Source organism: Protopterus annectens, chromosome 2.part0, assembly GCF_019279795.1.
Source record: "Protopterus annectens isolate FY-2018-M chromosome 2.part0, PAN1.0, whole genome shotgun sequence".
NCBI classification, from domain to species: domain Eukaryota; kingdom Metazoa; phylum Chordata; order Ceratodontiformes; family Protopteridae; genus Protopterus; species Protopterus annectens.
The window spans coordinates 1193046620-1193071687 of NC_056728.1; the positions used below are offsets into that span (position 1 = coordinate 1193046620).

Genomic DNA, 25068 nt, shown 5'->3' on the forward strand with positions numbered 1-25068 from the left:
AATAAACAATGTTACCAGGTATATGTGCAAAAATGTATAGCTTTTATTTAAATTATCAATTAAAAATGCATGCCTTGACATATTTTAGAGTGTACTTTTTCTCCATAAGGCATAGTACACCATCTTTGAGTCAAGTTGCCTTAAATACATAGAATATAACATCTAAAACCATCTGGAAAATGTGCAAATGTGCTGACAAATATGAACACCAATGGCTGAAAATCATTACATAAATAAGTGAGACATAAAAATATAGGTCTGAAATCAGTCCTTTATTGGAATAGCTGCACAATTTGCATTCTACATTTCTGGTTTCCACTTCAGGATATTGTTCGAGTTCTAGTGCAGATCGCCGTCTGAAAAAGAAAGAGAAAAACAAGAAAAATACACAATTAGTGCAAAGTATACCACATATACATTATGTGGACATTATTTTTGGGATTTACAAAAGCAAGTGTATGTATTATGTGCTGGTAAAACTATTTATTATATTTATTTAACATTTCTTACCCAGGCGAGTGAGCTGGTCAATGAACTCTTTACAGTCAAGAAAGGGGCCACAAGGCAAATTAAGCATCAACATATAAATATACAGCATGCAACTAACAAACTGATTAAATGCTAATTTTTAAGAAAAATGTAAGAAAAAAAAAACTTCAACAGAACAAACCCTAAAACTGCAGCTTTACTTGATATGCAATAGACCTGGCATGTATTCTTTACTGTATACCTAAATACAAAAATAGGGAAAGTATAGCAGTCATATAAAACATATAGTTCTGTAAGTGAACTTACCATAACGGCAGATGTTCAGATGATTACTGCTGCAGTAGCTTAAGCTATATAGGATATAATACCTATCAAGTCAGCTTCCAGAGCTTCAAGGTACCATCCATGCACCAAAAACTGTTAGTCATCTTGAGCTGAGCTGACTAAAAAGATGCAAGTGGGTGCTACACCCTTCAAAGCTTCCACACCCTGGCATAAAAAACACCAAAAAACAAGGGAGGTGGAGGGAAGCAGTGGTTACTGCAGCAGTGATCATTCAAACATCTGCTTTTATGGTAAGTTCATGTTATACAACTGCACTATGTTCTTCATACTGATCACTGCTGCAGTAGCCTAAGCATTATGGGCAAATTACCATAGCTTTGAACAACTGGGAAGTAGAAAGAGAAGGGTCCAGGAGCCTTAGAAGAATGGTCCTAGCAAATGCTGTTGTAGATCTAGAGATGGAATTTACTTTGTAGTGCTTTGTAAAAGTATGCACAAAGGGCCAAGTTACTGCTTCTGTACTCATCTACAGTACAACCCTTTCCAAAAATCCATAGATGAAGCAAAGACCCTGGGAATGTGCCTTGACACTTGGAATAGTTTGCTATTACGGGAATAACAAAAAGGTAATAGCCTGAAACAAACATTAGGAAATAGTCTGCTTTGACACAGGTTGCACCTTCTTCTTACCTTTACAACAAATGAGCAATTGACTGAAGCTTCTGGAAGATTTTGTTCTGTCAAGATAGTATCTGAGTTGTCTGTGACCATCCAAGGTATGAAATAGCCTTTCTTACTCAATTTGGGTTCAGGAAAGATCACAGGGAGCTGAACAGTTTGGCTTAAAGTAAACTTGGATACCACTTTAGGCATAAAAAGAAGAATTATTTCTCAAGCAAAACCTGTCTGTGTGTAAAATATGATAAGGCTGACCCACTATAAGAGCTTGCAACTCAAGACACTCTTCTTGCAGAGGACAGAGCAAGCAATAAAACAGTTTTCAGTGTTAGAAAAACTCATGTCAGACAGATGAGCTGGTTTGAATGGAACAACTGTTAGCATCTCTAACACACAATTAACATCCCAAGGAGGAGCCATTGGTTTTCTTGGAGGTCTCTTAAACTATACAACTCTCAAAAACATTTTGACATTGGAATGCCTAGAAAGAGGAGATCCATGGGTAGACATGCTGAAATGTCTGGCTAAAGAATCTTGATGGAGGAGTAAGACAAGCCATAAGAAAGTAGCTCACACAAGTTTTGCAAATCCAGGGAGACACTAGCCCTGAATGGGTGCTGGGTATATTGCTAGTACAACTACAAAATCTTAACTATTTGTTATAATAGAACATTTTAGTCACCGATTTTCTGTACTCCATAGTAAGTCCTGTATGTCCTCAGTAAACAGGTGTCTAAAAAGAATTAGGACCCTATCATTCATGCAATGAGTTGAACTTGTTTGGGAAGTGGATCTATCAAACATCCCTGTTCTTGTGTGAGTAGATCCAGTCTGTGAAGAAGGTTGTAGTACTTGCCCTTAGTCATTTCCAAAGGACTCGAGAACTGCTGATGCCTGGGCCAGAAGGGAGTCCCCAGAATGACCTAATGGGATTTTTTCTGACTCTTCAGATATACCTTGGATATCAGTGGAAAGGGTAGAAAAGAATACAGGAACATTCCTTTCCAAGAAGAAAGAAAAGGCATATGTCTTCCAGGCCTTCTTGCATGGAGTTCTAGAGAAAGATTCTGCCAGCTAATTGTTCAAAAAGGAGACAAAAAGTCTACTTGAGGAAATCCCCATAGAAGAATCAATTCTTGGAAGACCCCCAGTCTAGTTTCCTTTTGTGAGTGTCTACACTTGCCCTGCTCAACTTATGTGCCATGATATGTTGCTCTGATGTAATGTGGGAAACCTGTAGAGTGAGACTGTGGTGTAAATCTATATCCCATGCTAAGATTGCTAGTCTGCAGAGGGGGTAAGCTCTGGTTCCCCCTTGCTTGTGTATGTACCAAATCACTGTGGTATTGTCTATAACAACTTGCAGTGGTCCTGGAGATCAATGGTGATCAGAGCACTCATCTCTTTCATATGTGTTTGCTTGTGTCTGTCTTTGTTGTTCCAGACACCTTGCACTTTTATCCCCCCCCCCCCGCCCAATACTGCTTCCCAAGCAAAGTCAGAGGCATCTGCATTGACTGACTGCTTTGGAGCAGGAGGTGAGAAGGAGATACCTGGATTCAGGGATATTAGATGTCTCCACCAAGTGATTCCTCTTCTCACAAATCCCAGAACTGGAATCAGAAAAGATAATGGAAGCTGGTGATGGTACTAAAGGAACTTCAGATATCATTGTATTGCCAGAGGTATCATGAGAATAATTAATGCCATGAAACCCAGAATCATGAGCCATTTCCTTTCAGTGACAAAACATCTGAGTGAAAAACCCTTGAAATACAACTAAATATATATATTTTTTTTTCTGTAGAAAAAAAGCTCTTTCTACTGAGATGTCTAGCAGACACCCCAGGAGCATAATCCTGTGTGACAGAGTCAAAAAAGATTTTTTAATGTTCTCTTGGAATCCCATCTTGCATAGATTTCTCACCCAAGAGAGAAATTCCTACACTATGGAAAAAACTCTGCAAAGATAAGAAAGTCATCCAAATATGGAAAAATGTGGACACCCAGTAGCCTGTAATGTGCTATAACTGGAGATAGACACTTTGTGAACACTCTTTCAGCAGTGGATAGTGCAAAGGGTAAGGCAGAGAAGTGATAGTGTGATCCAAACACATAGAACCTTAATAAGTGTCTGAAGTCTCGATAGATAAGAATGTGATGATAAGCATCTTTTAAATCTAATGTTTCCAAAAAAAACTGAAATGAGGAAAAAGGGGCAAGAGCTCATGAAGCTTAAATATTTTGAACTCAGGTGCTATCACATACTGATTTTGGAAAGAAAGGTCCAAACTGCTCCCAGGGCATTTCTTTCTTTGACACTAGAAACATTCTTGAAAAACATCCTCTTCCCAGCTGGGAAGGAGGAACTTTCTCTATTAACCCCTGAAGAGAGTGCGTGCTGTAGGAGAGGGGGAACAGAGGTTTCAGGCCTGGCATATGATGAATAATTCCCTGGAAAGCCAAACAATAATAGGAATATTATGAATACATTTTTGATAATAGTTATTACAACCCAAAAAGCCTTTCCATGCTTCTTACTGATTGTCATGAGGCACCTCAATTTTTTTCAGCCTGTGATTTCACTCTGTCTTGGCTTTTAACATAGTCAAAATAGAGGGCTCCTGCCATGCATAGTTTGCATTAAGCTGGATTAGCCATTACCACAGCTTGACACAGGCAATTTAAAACAACTAGAAATTTGGGCATATGACTTTCCTAGTCTCAAATAAAATAGGTTCTGTTAGAAAAATATGTATTAGTAATATGCATGCTTAAGTGCACTCAAGGTTTAAAAGGGTTAATACATTTATTCTGTTCACACTGCATGAATATGCACAGCTACTAGAGACATTCCAATCCTGTTTATGCCATGAAAATATGCGCAGCTATGATCTGCTTATGCCATGGAAATTAACAAGCATTTGATTTCTGCTAATGTCATGAAAATAATAAGAAGTGTTTCATTTCTACTAGTGTCATGAGACTTAACAAAGAGTTATTGATTTTCTGCTTATGCCATGAAAAAGTACACAGCTGCTGAAGCTATTGATAATGAAAACAAAGGCTGCTTGAAAGTATAAACCATAGTCAGCATTACTTGTACCTAAGCTAGAAATGTACCTTGAATCTAGGTAAAATGTAGCACATATATATTAGAACTGCACAACTGAAGAATTGAAAAGATTGTGGTGGGCTAAAAATAAGCCCCAAGGCCAGGTTGTTTTTCTCAAATGTTTTTGTAAATCAACAATAATCCAGTCATGTCAGCAGGAAATCTAAGTAACATTTTCTATGTAACACATAGTAAGTTTTAAATCTGAACATGTCAGCAGGAAATCTAAGTAACATTTTCTGTAGAGTAATACAGAAAGCTGAGTCTAACTACGTCAACAATAGAATAGTAACATTTCATAGAACTGTATAAAAGTAGCATACTGCTCACTAGTAATTTAGACAAGTCATTCTGCCTGCATGCTTTGTCTCCTTGCTGCAAGTTAATAAAGGGTGCCATACTTGAACCTTACATGAATTGGTCTTTGAAGTTTTTTCCTTTGACAGATTGGTCCTTCGGACCGGAACCCTCTCTTCACCTCAGATCAGATGGGCCAGGTTGTTGAAACCGTACGGGGAAGAAACCAAATCGGTTCTTCTTACATGAAAAGCCCTCCAACTGAATTGTCGTACAAAAGAGGCCAGCCACTTTCTGATCTGCGACTGAAGGATGGGTCTCTGAACAGGTGATCAATCACATGGGCTCAGGTAAGGTGAATCTACTTTTTTCTGTTTTCTGTTTTAGATCAGGGACTAAATTTGAGTTGTTTTTGTCAAGACTGTATTTTACAAGTCAGGGACAGAAAAGATTACTGTCTTGTCATAGATCAGGAGAAACAGAATAAGTAGGCAGTCGTTCTGAAGAGACTATAACAAAATCCGTGGTACCATGTTAAAAATAAGAGAAGTTACATAACGATCAAAAGGGTAGAACAAAATGGGTAATAATTGCACAAAAAGACCCCAAAATCCGCCGTTAACAGAACATGCAAAGTACATGCAATCACAACGCGCCGACAATATTAAATATTATTCAAAATGGGTTAATAAATATGAATTCGATGGAAAATTGGAAAAATCCACGCTTATCAAACTTGTCAAACAGCTCAAAACCGATTCCAAAGGTCAGGTAAAAAAGCAACGCAAATTAGGAATTCCTCAGGCACACAGGTGGATTGAGGAAGTAAACCATAGGGAACAAAAGAACAACAATTCAAAAACAATGTTTTTAGATAAGGAGGACAATAACTTAGTAATAGCATCGGCCCCTCCACCTCCCTTACCAGAATACGAAGCAAGTGAACAGGTTAGTCCACCCCCACGATATCCTGTTGTCACTGAAAATAGAGACATTGTGAAAATAAAACCGTATATTAAAGATCCCATCGGGACCAGGTCTCGAACAAGGGCAGGTAACTCAAAAGAAGACATTGAGTTATATCAAATGGCTAAAAATTCACGATCTATGAGTGAAAAAGAAATATGCCCACTTATAGAAGTACCCAAACCTCAGGCAGGACAAGATAATCAGAATCCAACTATTTTAGTGTATAGACCTTGGACTCCGGAAGATATCCGGAAAGCCACTGAGGGAATTCCCCATCCAAAAGTTAATTTTAGAAAATTCTCAGAAGATTTACAAGGAATGAGGCTGAGTTATAACTTAAACGGAGAAGAGGTAGAAAAAGTAGTAAGACAAATTGTGGGGCCTGATTGGCACATGATTAGTGGCAACTGGAATCCCCGTGACGCTGCACAAAGACCCCTCCCACATAGCAGCGCAGAATTAGACAACAGAGTAAAAGGTCTTACAGACCGCATCTCTGAAAAATGGAAGCCTAGGGCAGACTGGACTTGCATTAATCAATGCATCCAACGAGAAGGTGAAACTATTGACCGGTATTATGCCAGATTATTAGAATGTTTTAATAACCACTGTGGAATGCAGGTTCCTGAAGATCAAACACAAGATTCCCAATATGAACAGCACTTAAAGAATGCATTTTTAAAAGGCAGTATTGCACCGATAAGCAATTTTATTACAAAACACATGGTAGACCATCATACAAGCAGGTTACAGTCATTACTTGAATATGCTAGGCATGCCGAAAGGCATTTTAATAGCAAAAAGTAAAAGAAAGCTCAAGTATTTTCTGTAGAAGATGGAGCAGAAGTTTATGTAGTACAGTCCAGGAAAAAGGGCAAGAAAAATGCACAGGGAAATAAACAATCTGATCAGCGATCGGAGGACTTTCAAGGGCGAAAGAAAAGGGGTGAATGTTTCAAATGCGGTAAAAAGGGACACTTGGCAAAGGATTGCAGGAAAAATAAGAAGGCAACAACGGAAGACAAGGAGGGTGAGGACTGACTATATGGTAGTCAGGAATCACTAGAAGGGGATAGTAGAGAAAGGACAAATGTGAATGTGATAGAGGGAGTAGAGGATGTGACAGAAGAGATAGAGGAAGTGCAAGAAGTTAGTGACAGTGAAGAAAATGAAATATTAGACCTAGCTTTATTGAGCTTGGAGCTCTATTTAGCAGACACAAAACCAGAAGTTACATTCTTGGTAGAAGGGAGGGAAGTCAAATTCTTGTGTGACTCAGAGGCATCACGAACCCTGAAACATCCCTCCAAACTGCCAGAAAACACAGAGTCACCTGATTACATACTGGTAAAAGCAGCTAATGGACAGCTGTATCGGGAGCCCCTCTCCCATAATATTGCAATAACTGATCCAGTTTCAGGATTGACTCAGAAAAGCAAAATTGTTGTTTCTGCAAAATGCCCAGTAAACCTCTTGGGCAGAGACCTTATGCAGCTATTTGGTATAGCAGTAGTCCCAACCATGCAGAGTACAGAAGCACAGCAACAAATTGATACCTTTGCAGTGCAATCAGAGGGTGAAATGTTTTATTGGTACAGCCAGGACTTGGTTACGACTGGTCCAGGGACTGTGACCAAAGAATTAATGAATGTAGCCATCAGCAAGTTCCCCTCCCTTGACATTGATAAGCAACACCTGTTGCACTGTACCCTGTATTATTGTAACACACCAGGACCTGATAAGGAATATGAGCAAGAATTGTTTAAAAATCATGCAAACAGATTGATATTACGTAATCTGTACTGGGACACACAAGGGAACAGTGTAGCCAGCTGTTCATTGCCCCAGGAGTTCCTTATACTTTATAAATCTAATTGATTACCACATGTTAGCTTAACCAAGAACAAACACATAAAATGGGCAGACCTAGGAGAAAAAGTCACAAGATGGGAAAAACAGACAGAATTAGAACTGTCAGAGCAGGGAATACAAATACAGAAGTTGAATTGGATAACTCAGACCCACCCAGCCGTGCACTTGCAGTCTAGCAAGGACAGTTGATTAGCACTCCTATTAAAGGAGGAAGAGAATGCCTTACAGAATATACCAGAAACTCTCTGGTCAACAGGAAAATCAGATGTAGGACTTATTCGTACAGCAGGACCAGTAACTATCACGCCAAAGTCAGCATTCAGACCACAGAAAAGACAGTATCCCTTAAGAAAAGATGCAGAGGCAGGGATAAAGCCTATTATAGCAGCCTTACTTAAAGGAGGGATACTAGTAGAATCTCCCGATTCACCATGTAACACACCCTTATTTCCAGTTAAAAAAGCAAATGGAGAATGGCGTATGGTCCAAGATTTACAAGCTGTAAATGACGCAGTAATACCAAGGGCACCTATGGTGCCAGACCCACACACCCTGTTGAATGATTTAAAACCTCAACAGAAGTATTTTTCTGTGGTAGACATTAGCAATGCATTCTTTTCGATACCGATACACCCTGACAGCCAGTATTGGTTAGCGACTACCACAGGGATATTGTGAAAGTCCAACAATATTCTCACAAGAAATGGCAAGCAACTTAGCGGGATTTACCCCACCAAGAAGAAGTCAGATTTTACTTTTTGTTGATGACATCTTGCTGGCGTCCCCCACCCAGCAAGATTGTAAAAAAGATACCATAGCGCTATTATGATTTTTAGCCACTGAAGGACATAAGGTAAATAAAAATAAACTGCAGCTTTGGAAAAAAACAAGTCAAATACCTAGGATATGTAATATCCAAGGAAGGTAGAACATTAGATGAGGATAGAAAAGTAGCAATTTTGCAAGCACGAAAACCCACTACCAAGAAGGAAATGATGTCCTTCCTGGGTACAACTAATTTTTGCCGGAGCTGGATTCCAAACTATGCCTTGGAATCTGCACCTCTGACTGACCTGATATATAAAAAGCCTATGGCAGCACAGGATTTGTTACAATGGACACCAGAGGCAGAATCGGCTTTCTGCAAACTGAAACAGTTAATAGCGTCCTCATTATTTCTGGGATTACCAAACTACCATAAACGTTTTTTCCAAACTGTAGATCGTAAGCAAGGTTATATGACATCAGTATTGACACAACAGCATGGAGATAAACAATGCCACATTGCTTACTATTCATCACAACTAGACCCAGTGGCATGGTCCGTACCCCACTGTGTACAAGCAGTAGTTGCAGCTGCAATGGCAGTGCAGGCTTCGGCCTCAGTAGTTTTATTCCACCCTCTCACTTTGAGAGTGCCTCATGCAGTCACGATTATTTTACTGCAAGAGAAGGTAGCATATCTTTCCCCTGCTAGGCATCTTTCCTGTATGACCATATTGTTGAGTCAGCCTCATATGACAATTGAACGATGCACGACTTTGAACCCTTCTACCTTGCTCCCAACCCCTGCAGACGGCACACCACACTGCTGCCTGCAGGTAATTGAGCAAAAGACACTACCTAGAAAAGATCTCACGGATGTCCCCTTGGATGATGCCGAGGTGACATACTACGTGGATGGTTCGTGCAAAAGGGGTCCTGCGGAACAGAACCTAGTAGGATATGCAGTAGTCTCTGACACTGAGATTATAGAAGCAAAACCTTTACCACACAACTTATCTGCACAGGCAGCAGAATTGATTGGCTTGACACGGGCATGTACCTTAGCAAAGGGTAAATGTGTAAACATTTTTACTGACAGCCAGTACGCTTTTTCTACTGTACATGTTTTTGTGCAACAGTGGAAAAACCGAGGAATGATAACATCTACTGGCAAACCTATCAATCATGCACAGTTTATTTTAGATCTTTTAGAATCTATTCAGTTACCTCAGAAAATAGCCATTTGTAAATGCACAGCTCACACCAAGCAACAAGATAGGATTTCAAAAGGTAATGCAAGAGCTGATACAGCTGCAAAACAAGCAGCTTCAGAAGTATTTCTTTTAAATGAGGAACTACAACCCTCTGAGATTTTAGACTTAGAAATGTTAAAAACAATGCAGACACTCACTACGCAAGCTGAAAAACAACGATGGGTAAAATGAGGAGCATTTCTCGAAAAAGGGCTGTACATCTCTAAAGAAGGGAAACAGATACTACCATCTAATTTGTTTAGATATGCAGCTTTCTTGAGCCATGGGCAATGCCATGTCTCAACAGGGGGGATGGTACAGCTGGTGAACCAAGTGTTCACAACGTACGGATTTACAAACTACTCTAAAAATTTAGTTTGATATGCCAAATTTGTAACAAACATCATGCACAAGGGGCATTAAAGCCCAAGCAAGGGAGTTTCCCTACACCACCATATCCGTTTCACACTATCTGTATGGATTTTATAGAATTGAACAAATGTGAAAATAAGAAGTATTGTCTTGTCATTGTAGATATGTTTTCCAGATGGGTAGAAGCCTTTCCAACCAAAAATCCAGATGCAGCTACTGTGACAAAAGTACTTGTCAAAGAAATCATCCCTAGATTCGGAATTCCGGAAAGGATCTACAGTGACAACGGTACACACTTTGTAAACCAACCCATACAGCAGTTAAGTAAGCATTTTGGTATTTCTTTAAAAAATCATTGTGCATACCATCTGCAATCTGCAGGGCTAGTTGAGAGACACAATGGTATATTAAAGAACAAATTAAGAAAGTTAATAACTGAAACAGGAAAGAACTGGCTGTATTGTTTGCCCCTGGCACTGTTGAGCATGAGAACTGTTCTCACTGCAAAAGGATTGACTCCTTTTGAAAAACTATTTGGAAGGGCTTATTATACACCCCAGTGGAAACTTCTCATGTCCTCAGACCAGGAAGCAGATTTTACACTAGCTCAATATATGAGAAAAGTCATGAATTCTAAACATCTGTTGCAGTCAAATTTTGTTTCAGATAAAGAACAAACTGAAACATCGGAAGTGGCAGTGATCCCCGGGGAGTGGGTGTGGGTGAAGAATATAAAGAAGAAAAATTGGTCGTCACCAAGGTGGTAAGGTCCATACCAGGTGCTTCTTTCACCATCCACTGCAGTCAAAATCGCAGAGCGAGCTTCATGGATCCACCTGATGCACTGAAAACTAGTTAAGAACTTTGAACTGGACAAAAATCTTACCTCTTCATCGGGGCCCTCAGCACAAAATCTGGCTACAAAGGGGGGTCAGATCAATAGGACTGATCCGTCTCAACCCCAGTGAAGAAACCATCGGTGCTGAAGGTCCTATTAGGGCAGAGAGCAAGAACGCATGTCTAAAATAAAGATGACAGGATCCAGTAAGATCCAGATGTACCTATTCGGAAGAGTCGGAGAAAACAGGAATGCAGAACAACAGTTTCCTCAGAAGTATTGCATAATCATCCTGTTGACTGTACTAGTGACAATAATCTTTTTGTTGTGGCCATTCCTTTTCCCAGCCACATAAACTGAACTGAATAAACGTGGAGAGTTGCACGTAGAGTGGCACCCAAACTTCAACACTTACCAGGCAATCAAATATGTGTATGCTGAGACCTTCAATGTTTCGAATTGCTGGATTTGCACAGCTTTGCCAACAGCATATGGGGGGGGGGGTTATTGTTAACTTCAATTCCCCTAGGAGCCAACAAGACCTGGGAAAATTTAGTCTATGATACATCAGATGTTACATCACAAGATAAAGTAGCATTGCACTTGTCTGTTTGACAGAAGGGGACTGCGTGTTTTTACAAAAATAATACAGTTCAGGTGGGTTGGAGCAATTGAAATGTGACTGTTCCCTATAGATACTACAATAAAACTGATAACACAGGTTCCTATTGCAACACAAGCTATGATTCATTTTTTGAACTGATGCATAGGACAACTGATGAAGTAAAACATAATGCTGACCTTTATAAACAACTGATTATAGTTGACAAAAAAATGTTTCATCCAGAACCAGGACATAGTAAAGTTACTACCAAAGTAGAAGACTTATGTGGTAGGAAAGCATACAAGTGGTTACCTGAAAATTGGTCTGGCAGTTGTTATTTGGGGTACCTGGTTCCGGCCATACGACACACAGCAGTCTTGCCTCAGGGGAACATTTGAAATGTTCGACGAGAAATAAAGAAGCCTCTCAATCCAGTGGGGCAGATCAATGCAGGCTGGAAAAGCCATCATGCTGTGGGCCTAGGGAAAAATGGACTGTCGCATATGGACTTGGGTGATACCATCATCTCGTGGGCAGGTGTACTGCCAGCATATGGAGCAAAGAAATCAATCTGGGAACTGAGAAAACTGTCTAAACTTCTTGAAATAATGAGCAATGCAGACTTTTCCACTCTAGAATTGGTGACTGATGAACTAACTGCCATGAGAACTGTAGTGCTTCAAAACTGCATGGCTCTTGACTTCACCCTAGCAGCGAGGGGAGGTACTTGCACTTTAATCCAGGAGGAGTGCTGTTTGTATATTCCTGACCACAAACATGAGATAGACAATCACCTTGAGGTAATTCAGCAAGTTTCGGCTATGACCAAGCCAGGACCAAATCCATTGACGGACTTTTTCCAGAGACTGTTTGGGGGGGTGGGGCAGTATCCTGATGAACATCCTGATTGCCATCTGTGTAGGAATGATCCTACTGGTGGCATGTGTTTGTTGCCGCATCCTCTGCATGAAAAGATTGATTAAAGACTTTATAGACATGTCAGTTTCAGAAATCTTATACCAAGGTGCTGAACTTGAAGAATTGTTGAAAAATTGAAAATGCTTTCATAAGTTTAAACTGAATGACTCTCTTAACTGCAAATCCTGAGTAGGAAGACGTTAGGGGAAGAAAAAACTGTTTATGCTTATTTTGAAAGTAGAATAAAAGTATTAAAAGGGGGGAAATGTTAGAAAAATATGTATTAGTAATATGCATGCTTAAGTGCACTCGAGGTTTAAAAGGGTTAATACATTTATTCCGTTAATACTGCATGAATCTACAAAGCTACTAGAGACATTCCAATCCTATTTATGCCATGAAAATATGCACAGCTATAATCTGCTTATGCCATGGAAATTAACAAGAAGCATTTGATTTCTGCTAATGTTATGAAAATAATAATGTGTTTCATTTCTACTAGTGTCATGAGACTTAACAAAGAGTTATTGATTTTCTGCTTATGCCATGAAAAAGTACACAGCTGCTGAAGCTATTGATAATGAAAACAAAGGCTGCTTGAAAGTATAAACCGTAGTCAGCATTACTCGTACCTAAGCTAGAAATGTACCTTGAATCTAGGCAAAATGTAACACATATATATATTAGAACTGCACAACTGAAGAATTGAAAAGATTGTGGTGGGCTAAAAATAAGCCCCAAGGCCAGGTTGTTTTTCTCAAATGTTTTTGTAAATCAACAATAATCCAGTCATGTCAGCTGGAAATCTAAGTAACATGTTCTATGTAACACATTGAGTTTTAAATCTGAACATGTCAGCAGGAAATCTAAGTAACATTTTCTGTAGAGTAATACAGAAAGCTGTGTCTAACTACATCAACAATAGAATAGTAACATTTCATAGAACTGTATAAAAGTAGCATACTGCTCACTAGTAATTTAGACAAATCATTTTGCCTGCATGCTTTGTCTCCTTGCTGCAAGTTAATAAAGGGTGACATACTTGAATCTTACGTGAACTGGTCTTTGAAGTTTTTCCCTTTGACAGGTTCATAGGTTCATAGGAGGTTACTAGGCTAATGCCCATAGAGCCCTTATAAGCCTAGCCAAGTTCAACTCTTATTCTCTTAAGGGTCTAGATATATGGCCTATGTTATAAGCAGATCTACATCAGCATGGAATGGCCCTATCCAAGAGGGACACAGGTGAAAGCCTGGGGTGCTTTCCCATCCAATCGTCCAAGTTATGCTTAAAAGGGGTTAATGAGGGGCTCTGTTTAACCTATATTAGAAGTTTATTCCAGAGGAGAGGCTACCTCTGGGAGACATATCTGTCTCTCCAGCAAGTCCTGTTGACGTCACATGCTAGGTTAAGGTCCCTAGACTAAGTGAATTGTGTACCATATTATTATGTCATCCATGTAGGCTATTGCATATCTGATATGAGGTGTAACATTTTTATCTAACATCATTTGGAATGTTGCAGGTGCACTATGGAGACCAAAAGGAAGGACCCTGTAGTGAGTGAGTTGATCTGGTGTAAGAAAGTCAATTTTTCTTTAGCTTCTATGATTAGTGGAACTTACTAATAGCCTTTACTTAGAAGTAAAATAAACAGAAAACTATACATGCCCAGCTTTAAGTCATTCTGTTCCTTATGAGCGTTGGGTAGGAATGAAATGTAAATGTTATTTAAATTTCTGATGAAATTGCAAAGCCTTATTAGAAACATCAACCTTGGCTTGTAACTAGTACAATGTGGCCTATGTACTTTCTTTCTCTTCAATGATCCATCATGTCAGGATTTTCTGTACCTGTTCCTTAACTGCTTGGCATTGCACTTCTGGCATTAAGAATAGTTTCAAACTTATTTTCACTCCATGCAAGATTTTATGTTGTACTGAATTAAACTGGTTCGACCATGGAACTCTGAAAATATGTCTTTATCGCTGACTACAAATTCCTGTATTTCTTGTTTCGGTGACATAAATAGTGCATTGTTTGTTTTTACTTCTCAGCATGCTCTGGTGGGCTTTGCTTCTTGTAGAAATGTTACTCGTCATTGTTTTCTAACATTTAACTGTTCCGGTTTCTTTTTCTCCAGTTGTTTTACCATATAATTTACTTCACCTACTTTTTCCACAATTTCAAAAGGATTGCACAATTTTGTAAGAAACATATTTTCTGCAGTAAGTAGTAACACAAACAATTTATGCCTGGGTTAGAATTCTCTGTACTGAGCATTTTTGTTCTACACACTCTGTTGTGTTTCCTTTGCCTTTTCCATATGTTCTAACACTGTATGTACTATGGTTGTTAACATGATCTGTAAAATGATCTGTCACACTTTTAAAGTAGATGTTTTCCTCATTCCATGTTTCTTTTGCCATATTTAGCAAACAATGGGGATGACTGTCATATAACTCAAACGGTAATAGTAAAGAAAAGATGAGGAAGCAGGTGGTCTGATTTTTCTCCTATCTAGTGCTAAATCCTTTTGCAACCTAGACTTTACAATTAAATTAAAGTGCACAGCTAGCTCATCTGTCTGAAGGTGATATAGTGATATCTTTAGCTGATGACCTTTAAAGAAGTGACAGAGTTCATACATTACTAGTGGCACAAATGGGGTACCTGGCTACTCTAGACAAAAGCAGCATTGGCTCTTTGGTTATAAACTTTGCATTAATTCTTTGTAGGGGCATTGTCTTCAGACATTTTAATGCATAATCAGATTACCAATATATACTGATGGCCTTCTTGATTTTATAATTCCACCTATTATGTCCATTGTAATGCTGTAGGCAACAGAGTTCCATAATAGGAAAGGTTATCAAAGGACTCTTAAACCCCAGGATGGGTACAGTTCATTAACATTACAAATGAGCTGCAGACATTTATCTGTCTTTTAAAAAGAAAAGCTTGTAAAGTCTTGCTAAAATCCTATCTTTTTTTGTTATGCACTCCTAAATGACCACCCCAAGTGTGTGTACCTGCTACATTCATTAAATGTATCCTAAAAAGCCTTAAGGCTAGTAGCTGTGTCAGTATATGATTCTTTGTCTTTGGCTACCATATACTACAGTTCATTTCTTAGTTCATGGTATGGGTATGAAGTGGGGCCTGTTATATTACACTGTCCCACATCTATATTTGCCATAGCTTCTCTACCTATACTGGGAGTATAGTTTCCCTCTGAATTTTACTGAAATTGATATGACTTATCTGAAGGTCAGCCATGTCATCATTATTTTCGTCTGTAGTCTGATCTAATGTGGTGGTCATGATCTCTTTTCCTATAAATAAGGGTGCATGTTTCACCCCTTCTAGTTCATCCTCTTTAAAAGGTAATTTACAAAAAAATATCACTATTACCAGGATATTATAGTTTAAGCCGCGGTGGTGCAGCGGTAGCATTGTTGCCTCACAGCAAGAGGTTCTCCTGTTTGATTCTCAGCTGGAGTGCCTTCTCTGTGGAGTCTGCATGTCCTCCCCATGGTCGAGTGGCATTTGAAAGACATGCTTAAAATGTGCGTGCCTTTGTTGAAGGTTGGGCGTCAAGCTGGCACCTCGGCATCCGTAAAAAATCTACTGCCAATCATTAACGGACCGGAGTTCCGCTGTGGCAACCACTAACCGGAAAAAGCTGAAAGAAGAACCAGGATATTATAGTTTCTCTTTATTTTCTTCAGTAGCTATTTTATTTTTTTGTGCTTAGAGTCCTGTTTCTGTTTATGACTGGTTCTCTGCTTCAGTATAGAATTTGGAAGCTTAGGATTCTGTTCGGTTCCCTTTCCCTTTTACTTTAGTAAGAAATGTATCTATCAATCAGTCTCTGTATATCTCTACACCTATTTCTCTTAGGGTATTTTTAACTATGAGCCATTTCTTACCAGTCTCTTTAATAACTTTTCTTACTACTTTAAAAAATGAGTTATTTTTGCAAGTCTATCATGTATATCTAATTCTTACACCCAGAACCAAATAGTCTTTCTTTCATGTCTTCTAGCCCAACAGCTTTTTCTTTACTGTGGTATGCAGTTCTGGCAACATATTCAGCAGAATTCTCCCCATATCATCCATAGCGCTTTGAAGTAGGGATGTCTTTGCCAATTATCATAACATGAGTTAATCACAGGAGAAACTGAGTATGACACTATAGATAAAAGAGATTGTATGTCTACCTGTGTTATAAGACACTCCCCTTTGTCTATAGCTATACATATTACTTCAATTATCTGTTGACTGTTTTTATATGCATATAGACACATTGTGCTCTTACTAATAAAATAATTCTCCCCGAGTCCAACAACCCTTGGTTTTCTTTCCCCGCCAACAGAGTATTATATGCAGAGTTGTGGCAGAAGCACAGAGGCAGAAAATAGACTGTACAGTTTTAACAGTTTAAAGTTCAGAATTATCACATTCCATAGGAATTTTTGGAAACCTTGATAGGAGTAATAGTTTCTATAGATGCAGTATTGCTGTTATCAACTGTGCACCATTTTGTTAGATACCTGTCTAGTAAAGTTTTAAAACAAATGAACTCAGGTGGCAGCTTTTCTCTTGTCTGCAGGTATATAAATATAATTACATGAAGATGTATTAGTAGCCTCGGTGCATGACACAGGGTTTACATTTTCACTTAACAAGAGAAACCATTTTCTTGCATTAGTATGAAATACTCTTTTAAACTTATCTACAGCCAAGATATCTAGGATTTTGCTTATATTATTTACATCAGGTTGTAATTCTGAAAATGCTTACTAAATTAGTCATTAATGACCATGTCACTCTATCCATACTGAATTTCTAATTGAGAAAATTAAGGAACTGAGCCTTAGGTGAAGTATCAACCAAAGCCAGCATTATGTGTTTCAGTTTCTAGTAGTTGTGTGTGTCAGCATCCTTTGGGCGTGAGCCCCAGTTCAGATGTAATAATAGTATCCTAGCACTCACTTTGAAGTCATTTTTTTCAGTTATGTTTCTCTCAAATACCACTAAACAACGTTACACATAATTTTTTTTCAAGAGTAGACCAGATTTTGAGATTCCCAGTGAGTGAGTGAGTAGGTGGTTCATCATCACGAGTATCTAATGTTAGAGGCTAAGTAGATGCGGATCAGTGGTAGCAAATATTTCATGAAGATCTGAAGTAAAACTCTAAAAATGTTTACTAAAGTACAGTAGAGCATCAACTCATTTTTTCATCTTAAACATGACATACCAATTGAAGTCCAGTACACACAAGCTTTAAACTCACCAAGCCCAAGAAAAAAATCAGCAATAAAAATGTCATCTCAAGAAACCCTTCTTTTTCAAGAAAATATCACTTTAAGGCCACTTATTTTTTATTCTTTTTTCTCACACATTTGCTCTTACCTCTCAATTCCTAAGAGCAAGAAATCTGGACAAAGCCAAAAGAATGGGGAGGGGCAAAGACTTAAATTCAGGGACAGATTTCAAATGTTGTTCATATAAACTTAAAAGGTTGCTATAATAATATGATTTGCATTAGCATGCCTTTTCTGAAGGATGTGAAGTCTGAAACCTAAATATGTGTCAATATTTAGTGACTTCAGTCCACAATGATTTGTCGGAAAACTGCAAAATTTATGAGGAACTGTCCAAACATGTGAGGTAAAAATCTGGACATTCTGTGAAAATCTGGACAGTTGAGAGGTATACTTTGACATACAAGCTAAGAGGTGCCATTACTTCAGGTCAGTAATCAGGTAGCACTTTGCTTAGGAAAGTAGCATTCCTTTCTTGAGAGCTGCAAATAACTTTGGCAAAGTACCATCTTCCACGTAGCTTTTGCAATTACACAGCTTATAACAAAAAGAAATGTTCTTCTGCAAACTGCAGCCATAAATGTATCATCAAGCAGTTTATCCAGAAATACGAACCATCTTTAGAAGCAATCTTTTATTTTTTTTTAAATATGCAACTTAAAAGGAGAAGAGACATAATGAAAACTCAATAATTAATAGGCTGTTAACATTATATTCTAAAGCTAATTTCATCAGTTTTAGTATTCCAGAATACATGGGCTTTTTGATAAAGCTGATCAGTAAACATCATTACTTACAGAAGAATATTTGACATTCCTTGAAGACTCTATTTACCCTGTAAGCATGGGTAAGAAGTGGTAACCTCATCAGTTCCTGTTTACAGATAGTATGCTCATTCTATCCAATTTTCATGGACACCACTGACAAGGTCATTGAAGAAGACACTTAGCATGGTATATACAATAAGGGGTATGTGCATACTCTGAAGATCTGCAAAATGACTTGCTTGAATAAGACTGACATGCTGCCATAACTCTCAAAGGGCGGCCACGGTGGTGCAGTGGTTAGCATTGCCGCCTCACAGCAAGAGGTTCTCCGGTTCGATCCTCGGCTGGGGTGCCTTCTGTGCGGAGTCTGAATGTCCTCCCTGTGGTCGCGTGGGTTTCCTCCGGGTCCTCCGGTTTCCTCCCACATCCCAAAGAGATGCTGCAGGTGGATTGGACACTCTAAATTGGCCCTAGTTGTGCGTGTGAGTGTGCCTTCTGTGGAAGGTTGGGCGCCGGGCTGGCAACTTGACACTGTAAAACTCCACTGCCAATCAATGTGCGGACAAGCTGATCCGCTGTGGCGACCCCTAACCAGGAAAAGCCGAAAGAAGAAGAAGTTGCCATAACTCTCAAACAATCAGGAACATATAAAAAAATAGACCCCTGGACAAATGTAGTCAGAAACAAACATAATCATGGACACTTTTAAATTATTACGACCATCAATCTGTGGAACTGACAGAATATGTGACTGTAACTTATACATGTTCTGTAAGGACAGAAGTGTACACCTGCAATGATTGTTAGTATTCCATAAGGGGAATTCACTACCCCTTATGCAAAAATGACCACTTTCTGGAGGGGGTAAGAGGGACAGTGTTAAAACTGGAGTTGAAATCAGGGGCAATCCTGGACAGTTGGGAGGTTTGCCTGACACAAAATCCACACTCCTCACCTGCAAGAATCAAACTCTTGCCATCAATGTCATCACTAACCTGTGTATTTTCTGGGTGTAGCACAGAAAGGTATATCACACAAGCATCTAATAGGACACCTTGAAGGGAAGTATGAACTGTCAAATCCTAATGAGTACACATCACAAAGAATAGTTCTGTATTATCTACCAGATGTGTGAGAACTCACTGTCCCAAATGTGATACACCTGACTAAAGCATCCCTGGCTCACATAAGTATTGGCCATACAGATAACAACACATACAAACACCACACTATTGTGAATGGATTCCCTATACACAGCTGGGTACTGCTTGCATTCACCATGTGTATTAGTAATGGATATTGTCTAAAGCATCTGCAGTTGATGTGTGAATGAAGACGTGATCCATTGTAATGAATGGTACAGCAGTATGTGAGACTAATGGCAGTACATCAACTATGGCCATGTGGACAGAAAGTACAGCAGTACAAAGTCAAGTGTCAATGATCAAAGAAGCTGTCACTGTGACCTTAAACACATATAAAACAATACATGGAGCACCCACTATAAGCACATGTCAAAACTCAAGACATGTGCCACACGAGGAAGCTGTCACTGTAATATTGTACACATACCAAGCAATACATGAAGTGCCCTCTATAAGTAAACGTCAAATGTGAACACCTCTACCACACAATCACTGTCTCCCTGACATTGCTAGTGAAAATGTTATGCTGACATGAAATCCTAACATACATCTATATGTGTTCATGCAAACTATTAAGTGGTAATACAGATGTGATGCAGTGGCATATCTGTGAAGCAGTACAGTCACACAATAGCTGTACCTATGCTACTATTGGACTTCATGCTGTATATAACCTCCAAATAAATACTTGGGTATGAATCACGTGTGACAAAGTGGAACACTTAACACAGTTGTACAACTCAACCTATTTCATGTCATTACATCAGTTGTACATTATTTGCCTATATGTTTATCAGTGGAAATGTGTTGGTGAGGGCCCTGACATCATATATGGATACATTACATATTCAATGGATGTGGATCATGCAGAAAAGTTAATGACATAATTGCTGAAAGTCACCCTATGCTGCTGGGGAACACCTACATAATCCTTGTGAACAGCAACACAATAGTGCATACAATGAATTCCCCAAGGTTGCATGTGAATCTCAACATGTCATATGTTTGTGTATATAGCAGCATTACAACATGTGAATGAGTCCAGACATATGTGCCTATGTAATCAGTATGATGTAATATTGCTGAATGCCTGATAACATTTACAGATGTTAGGTATACACATGCACACCCATGCCATACCGCATCTGTCATTCTGATGGTTAAATGAAAACTGCGTAGAATGTTGATATACTGTATTACAAGAACAAAAGGCTTAGTAAGGTAATGATATACATAGCATCATCCATGTCAAAAGTCCTCAGGAGGCATATTACTGTAGCTGTTATGGAAGGAACATGCAACCAAATGGCAGCATGGAACATCAATACAGTAGCTCAAATCAGATATTGGAATACATTGTTATAGGGCTACAGTACATCCACACCTCAACATAGGGCATGTGAATGACAATAGCATTGACATGTGCAATGTTCAGAGGGTCACAGGACATTATTAAGTTAATGGCCAAGGGTATAGTCGTTATTATACCATTTAAACTCAAATACCAATATATATGTGATGGAGGATAGTAGGGGTACGTGTGTATGTGTCTGATTGAAATACATACTGCTTATGTCCATATGTGGTATGTGCACCATCCCACGGCAGAATTAGTAATCACACATCCAGTGGTCTGGAGATGGCTTGCAGGGAGTCATGGAGGAGCTCTGCTTCCTGATGTGCGTATGCATCTTTGAGATGAAGTCATCCTCAGTGTTCCATAGAAAGAATGTTATGTAGACAGGAGGAAACAGATGGTGTGGAATTTAGGGGACTATGTAAAAGGTTCTCCTGATTGGAATTCAAATGAAAAGTGACTCCAAACATCAGACAATGACCATAATATACCACCAACCACAAACACAACAGTTGACTGAGGTCAAATTCAAATACCACACCTGTGTATATATATATATATATATATATATATATATATATATATATATATATATATATATATATATATATATATATAAGCAGTATTACATACAATGTAAGAATGCCAGACTAGCACCACCACTGATGTCTGCCTTTATTAGTGTCAGAGTGTACTGTATAGTGGATGACATTGTTAGTGCATGCTAAGAAGTAGCTGTGTGGGAGGAGTGTCTGACACAGATGTGGACTCGCATCCCAGTGTAAAACTGTCTCCAGATTTATAGTTGAATAGAGAGAGACACACACATACACATACATTCAAGTTATCTGCTGTGAGATTAGAACCCCTGCCTATCTAGTTACACATGCTCAAGAGAACAGTACTTAATATTCATACCAATATAGACATCTGAGTTTAACACTCTCAGACTGCACTTTATAGGTGATGACATCATCAGTGTATGTTGACAAGAAGCTATTTGGAAGGAGTGTCTAGCATAGATGTGGACTATTGTCCACACACTGATAGCTGAATGAACACACACACTCAAGTTAACTGCTATGAGCTTAGAACCCCCTAACTATCTGGTTAGAGAAGCTGTAGAATACAGTATTTAATGTTGAAGCCACCACACAAGTCTGGCTTTAGCAATGTCAGAGTGCACTTCATACAGGGTGACATTGTCAGTGTAGGAGTATCTGACATACATGAAAAATCATATCCCATGGTAAAATTATCTTCAAACTGATAATTGAATGGAATGACACACAATCAAGTTGACTGCTGTGAGATTAGAATCCCTACCTATCTAGTTACACAAGCTGTAGAACACAGTACTTAACACTACAGTCAACACAAAAACCTGATATTAGCACTATCAGAGTGCACCTTCTAGAGAATGACATCATCATTGTATGCTGAGAAGAGGATGTTGGAAGGGCTATATGAAATTGCTGTGGAGTCATGTAGCTGTATAAAAGTATATTCTGAATGCTACTTGACTGAGGGTAGCAGGACCTGGACCTATGCTTATCTGCCAGTGCACACCTCCACTCAGACATAGTTGCACAGAAGATAACTGCTGTGAGATCAGAACCCCTATCTACCTAATTACACATGCTAGAAAACACAGTACTTAACGCTTATGGCACTGTAGAAATCTATCTGCAATAGTGTCACAGTGCACTTTCTACAGGATGACATCATCAGTGTATGCTGAGAAGGGGATGTTGGAAGGGCTGTGTGAAATTGCTGTGGAGTCATGTAGCAGTGTAAAAGTATCTTCTGAATGCTACTTGAGTGAAGGCAGCAGGACCTGGACTTATGCTCTTCTGACTACACAATCACAGACATAGACACACAAACAAGCTGATTGCTGTGAGATTAGAACCCCTATCTATCTAATTACACAAGCTTGAAAACAGTACTTAACACTTGTATTACTGCCAAAGACTGCTCTTAATAGTGTCACAATGCACTTCGTAGAGGATGACATCATCAAAGAGCTGCAGGTAACATACTGTTATGAGACTTGTTTGCAAAGATAGGACTTGTAATATGATTGTGTGAGCATAATTTGTAGAAGTACATGTAAATACATCCTGGCAACCTAGGTGAAAGAAGCTGTCATAAATGCACATTGCAGAGATGATATAGACATGTACCTGTTTCTCAGGATGCTGTGCAGATGACACACAGACATAAGCACACACTTTGGAAACACCAGTAGTGCAGTCATGGAGTTATGTGTCCTCATATTCAGATGAAGGTGTGTATACATTAATACAAGGTACTGACAATATCATTGGGATCTGATCATGGATGACCAATGTCCAGTGTCACTATAGAACCATACCAAATGCAAAATTGTAGTTCCACTCTGTAATTCTGGAGTCTGTTTGACAATGGCCCAAGTCCTAATATATCACTTGCAAATGCATTGCTGCAGGGCACACATGAATATTAGAAAGTATGTGTTCAGTCAAGAACACATGTCATTGCCCTTCTCTAGTGTTTATAAATCCATTTCCATGTATTGGAGGGATACAGCCCTGTAACCCGAGTTAGACATGCTAAATAACACTTCACAAAGTGCTTTGCCAAGAAACTGATTTACACAGATGATGCAAAGTATCAGCACATGCATGATTTGAATTTAGGAATTCAAGCCAGACTTATGAAGTAGCAGTGTCCACTGGTGCTCATTGTCAAACTGTTTGCAAATAGGGACATAGAGTAACTGACCTAATCAGAGTTAATTGCACCGTACATCTGTTTATTGTGAGTGTTTCATGTGTCAGGCTAGCAAATATATGTTACAGGAGAAATTGCTGGCAGGCAGTATGATGTGCATTCTGTGGTCTGCCTTTGCAACGATTTGGCCAAAGTTTTATTCCATAAATAACTGCTGGCCTTGCCTTCCCCATTTGGGTGCAGTGAAGGGAGTATTATATTACTGTAATATATTACAATTTCTAGTAACTAGTAATATAACTGGTTACTTTGTCAAAATAGTAATAAAGTAATAGTAATATATTACTTTTTTAGTAACTAGTCACTTAAATGTGAGTTACTTTTGCTTAAACCAGTGGTTCTCAACTTGGACGATATCACCCCCTAAAGAGTGATAGAAAACTTCCAGGGGCCCTGGACAGTATGAATAGTAATCAGCTGTAAGGACATAATAAAGACTTTAAAGGGGTAATGGGGATAATAAATTACAACATAATGGCACAACTCATAGCTCGTAGCATTCATAACATACCTCCCAACTGTACCAAATTCCTTAGCAATTCCCAGTTTTGGGCTCAAAATAATAGGGTGTCACAAATTCCCGACTGGCCCCATTAAATCCCAATTCTGGCAAGCAAACAAGGATGCCAGAACCATCCCACTTTTAAGAGGCTTCAATTAAAAAAAAAAAAACACCCTGTGATGGCGACGTCTTCTCCTTTAAGGAGGACCATTTGCTACTCCTTACTGACTACAGGAACAATTGTCGATGTCATTGATTTCATGACCCACATGTAGATAATGCTGGAGGAGGGGGTATAAGGATTCAGATTCAGGCATCTATTACTCTAATTCACTTACAGATTTTGTGTCAGCATGCATTTTGAACAATAAGATATACTGAACTGTTGAAATCTTCAACAATTTAACAGAAAATCAAGCATTTGTCAGAGGCAGGGCAAAAATACAAAGGCAAATTCAGGAATAATTGGTAGGTAATATTACATGTTATACTGCTGTTTGTAAGGTGGATGTCATGTTAGTGAGTTTTTGTTTCAAATGTTTCCTTGATGCAAAGAAATGCAGTTTAAGAGCCAGTAGCCTGCAGAACTTGTATACCACTCAGCATCTCAGCACAAAAAAATTGAAACGTAGCCATTAGCCAAATATAAGGTGTGGAGGAGTACAATGGTCTGAAACCAGGAACAAATTTTCAATAGGGCACTTATAAACTTAGAATGGTTTTAGAATGTCATAT

At 38.8% G+C, this 25068-nt stretch overlaps 1 protein-coding gene across 1 annotated transcript in view; it reads right to left on the reverse strand.

The window, feature by feature from the left end:
- Nucleotides 1-253: 253 nt before the first annotated feature.
- The window catches only part of LOC122793408 (serine-rich coiled-coil domain-containing protein 1-like), a 1745065-nt gene continuing 1720250 nt past the window's right edge, over nt 254-25068 (reverse strand). The window contains exon 4 of the mRNA XM_044061389.1: nt 254-356. Coding sequence (XP_043917324.1) covers nt 321-356 — 36 coding nt within the window. The 3' untranslated portion in view covers nt 254-320. The remainder of the gene's footprint in view (nt 357-25068) is intronic.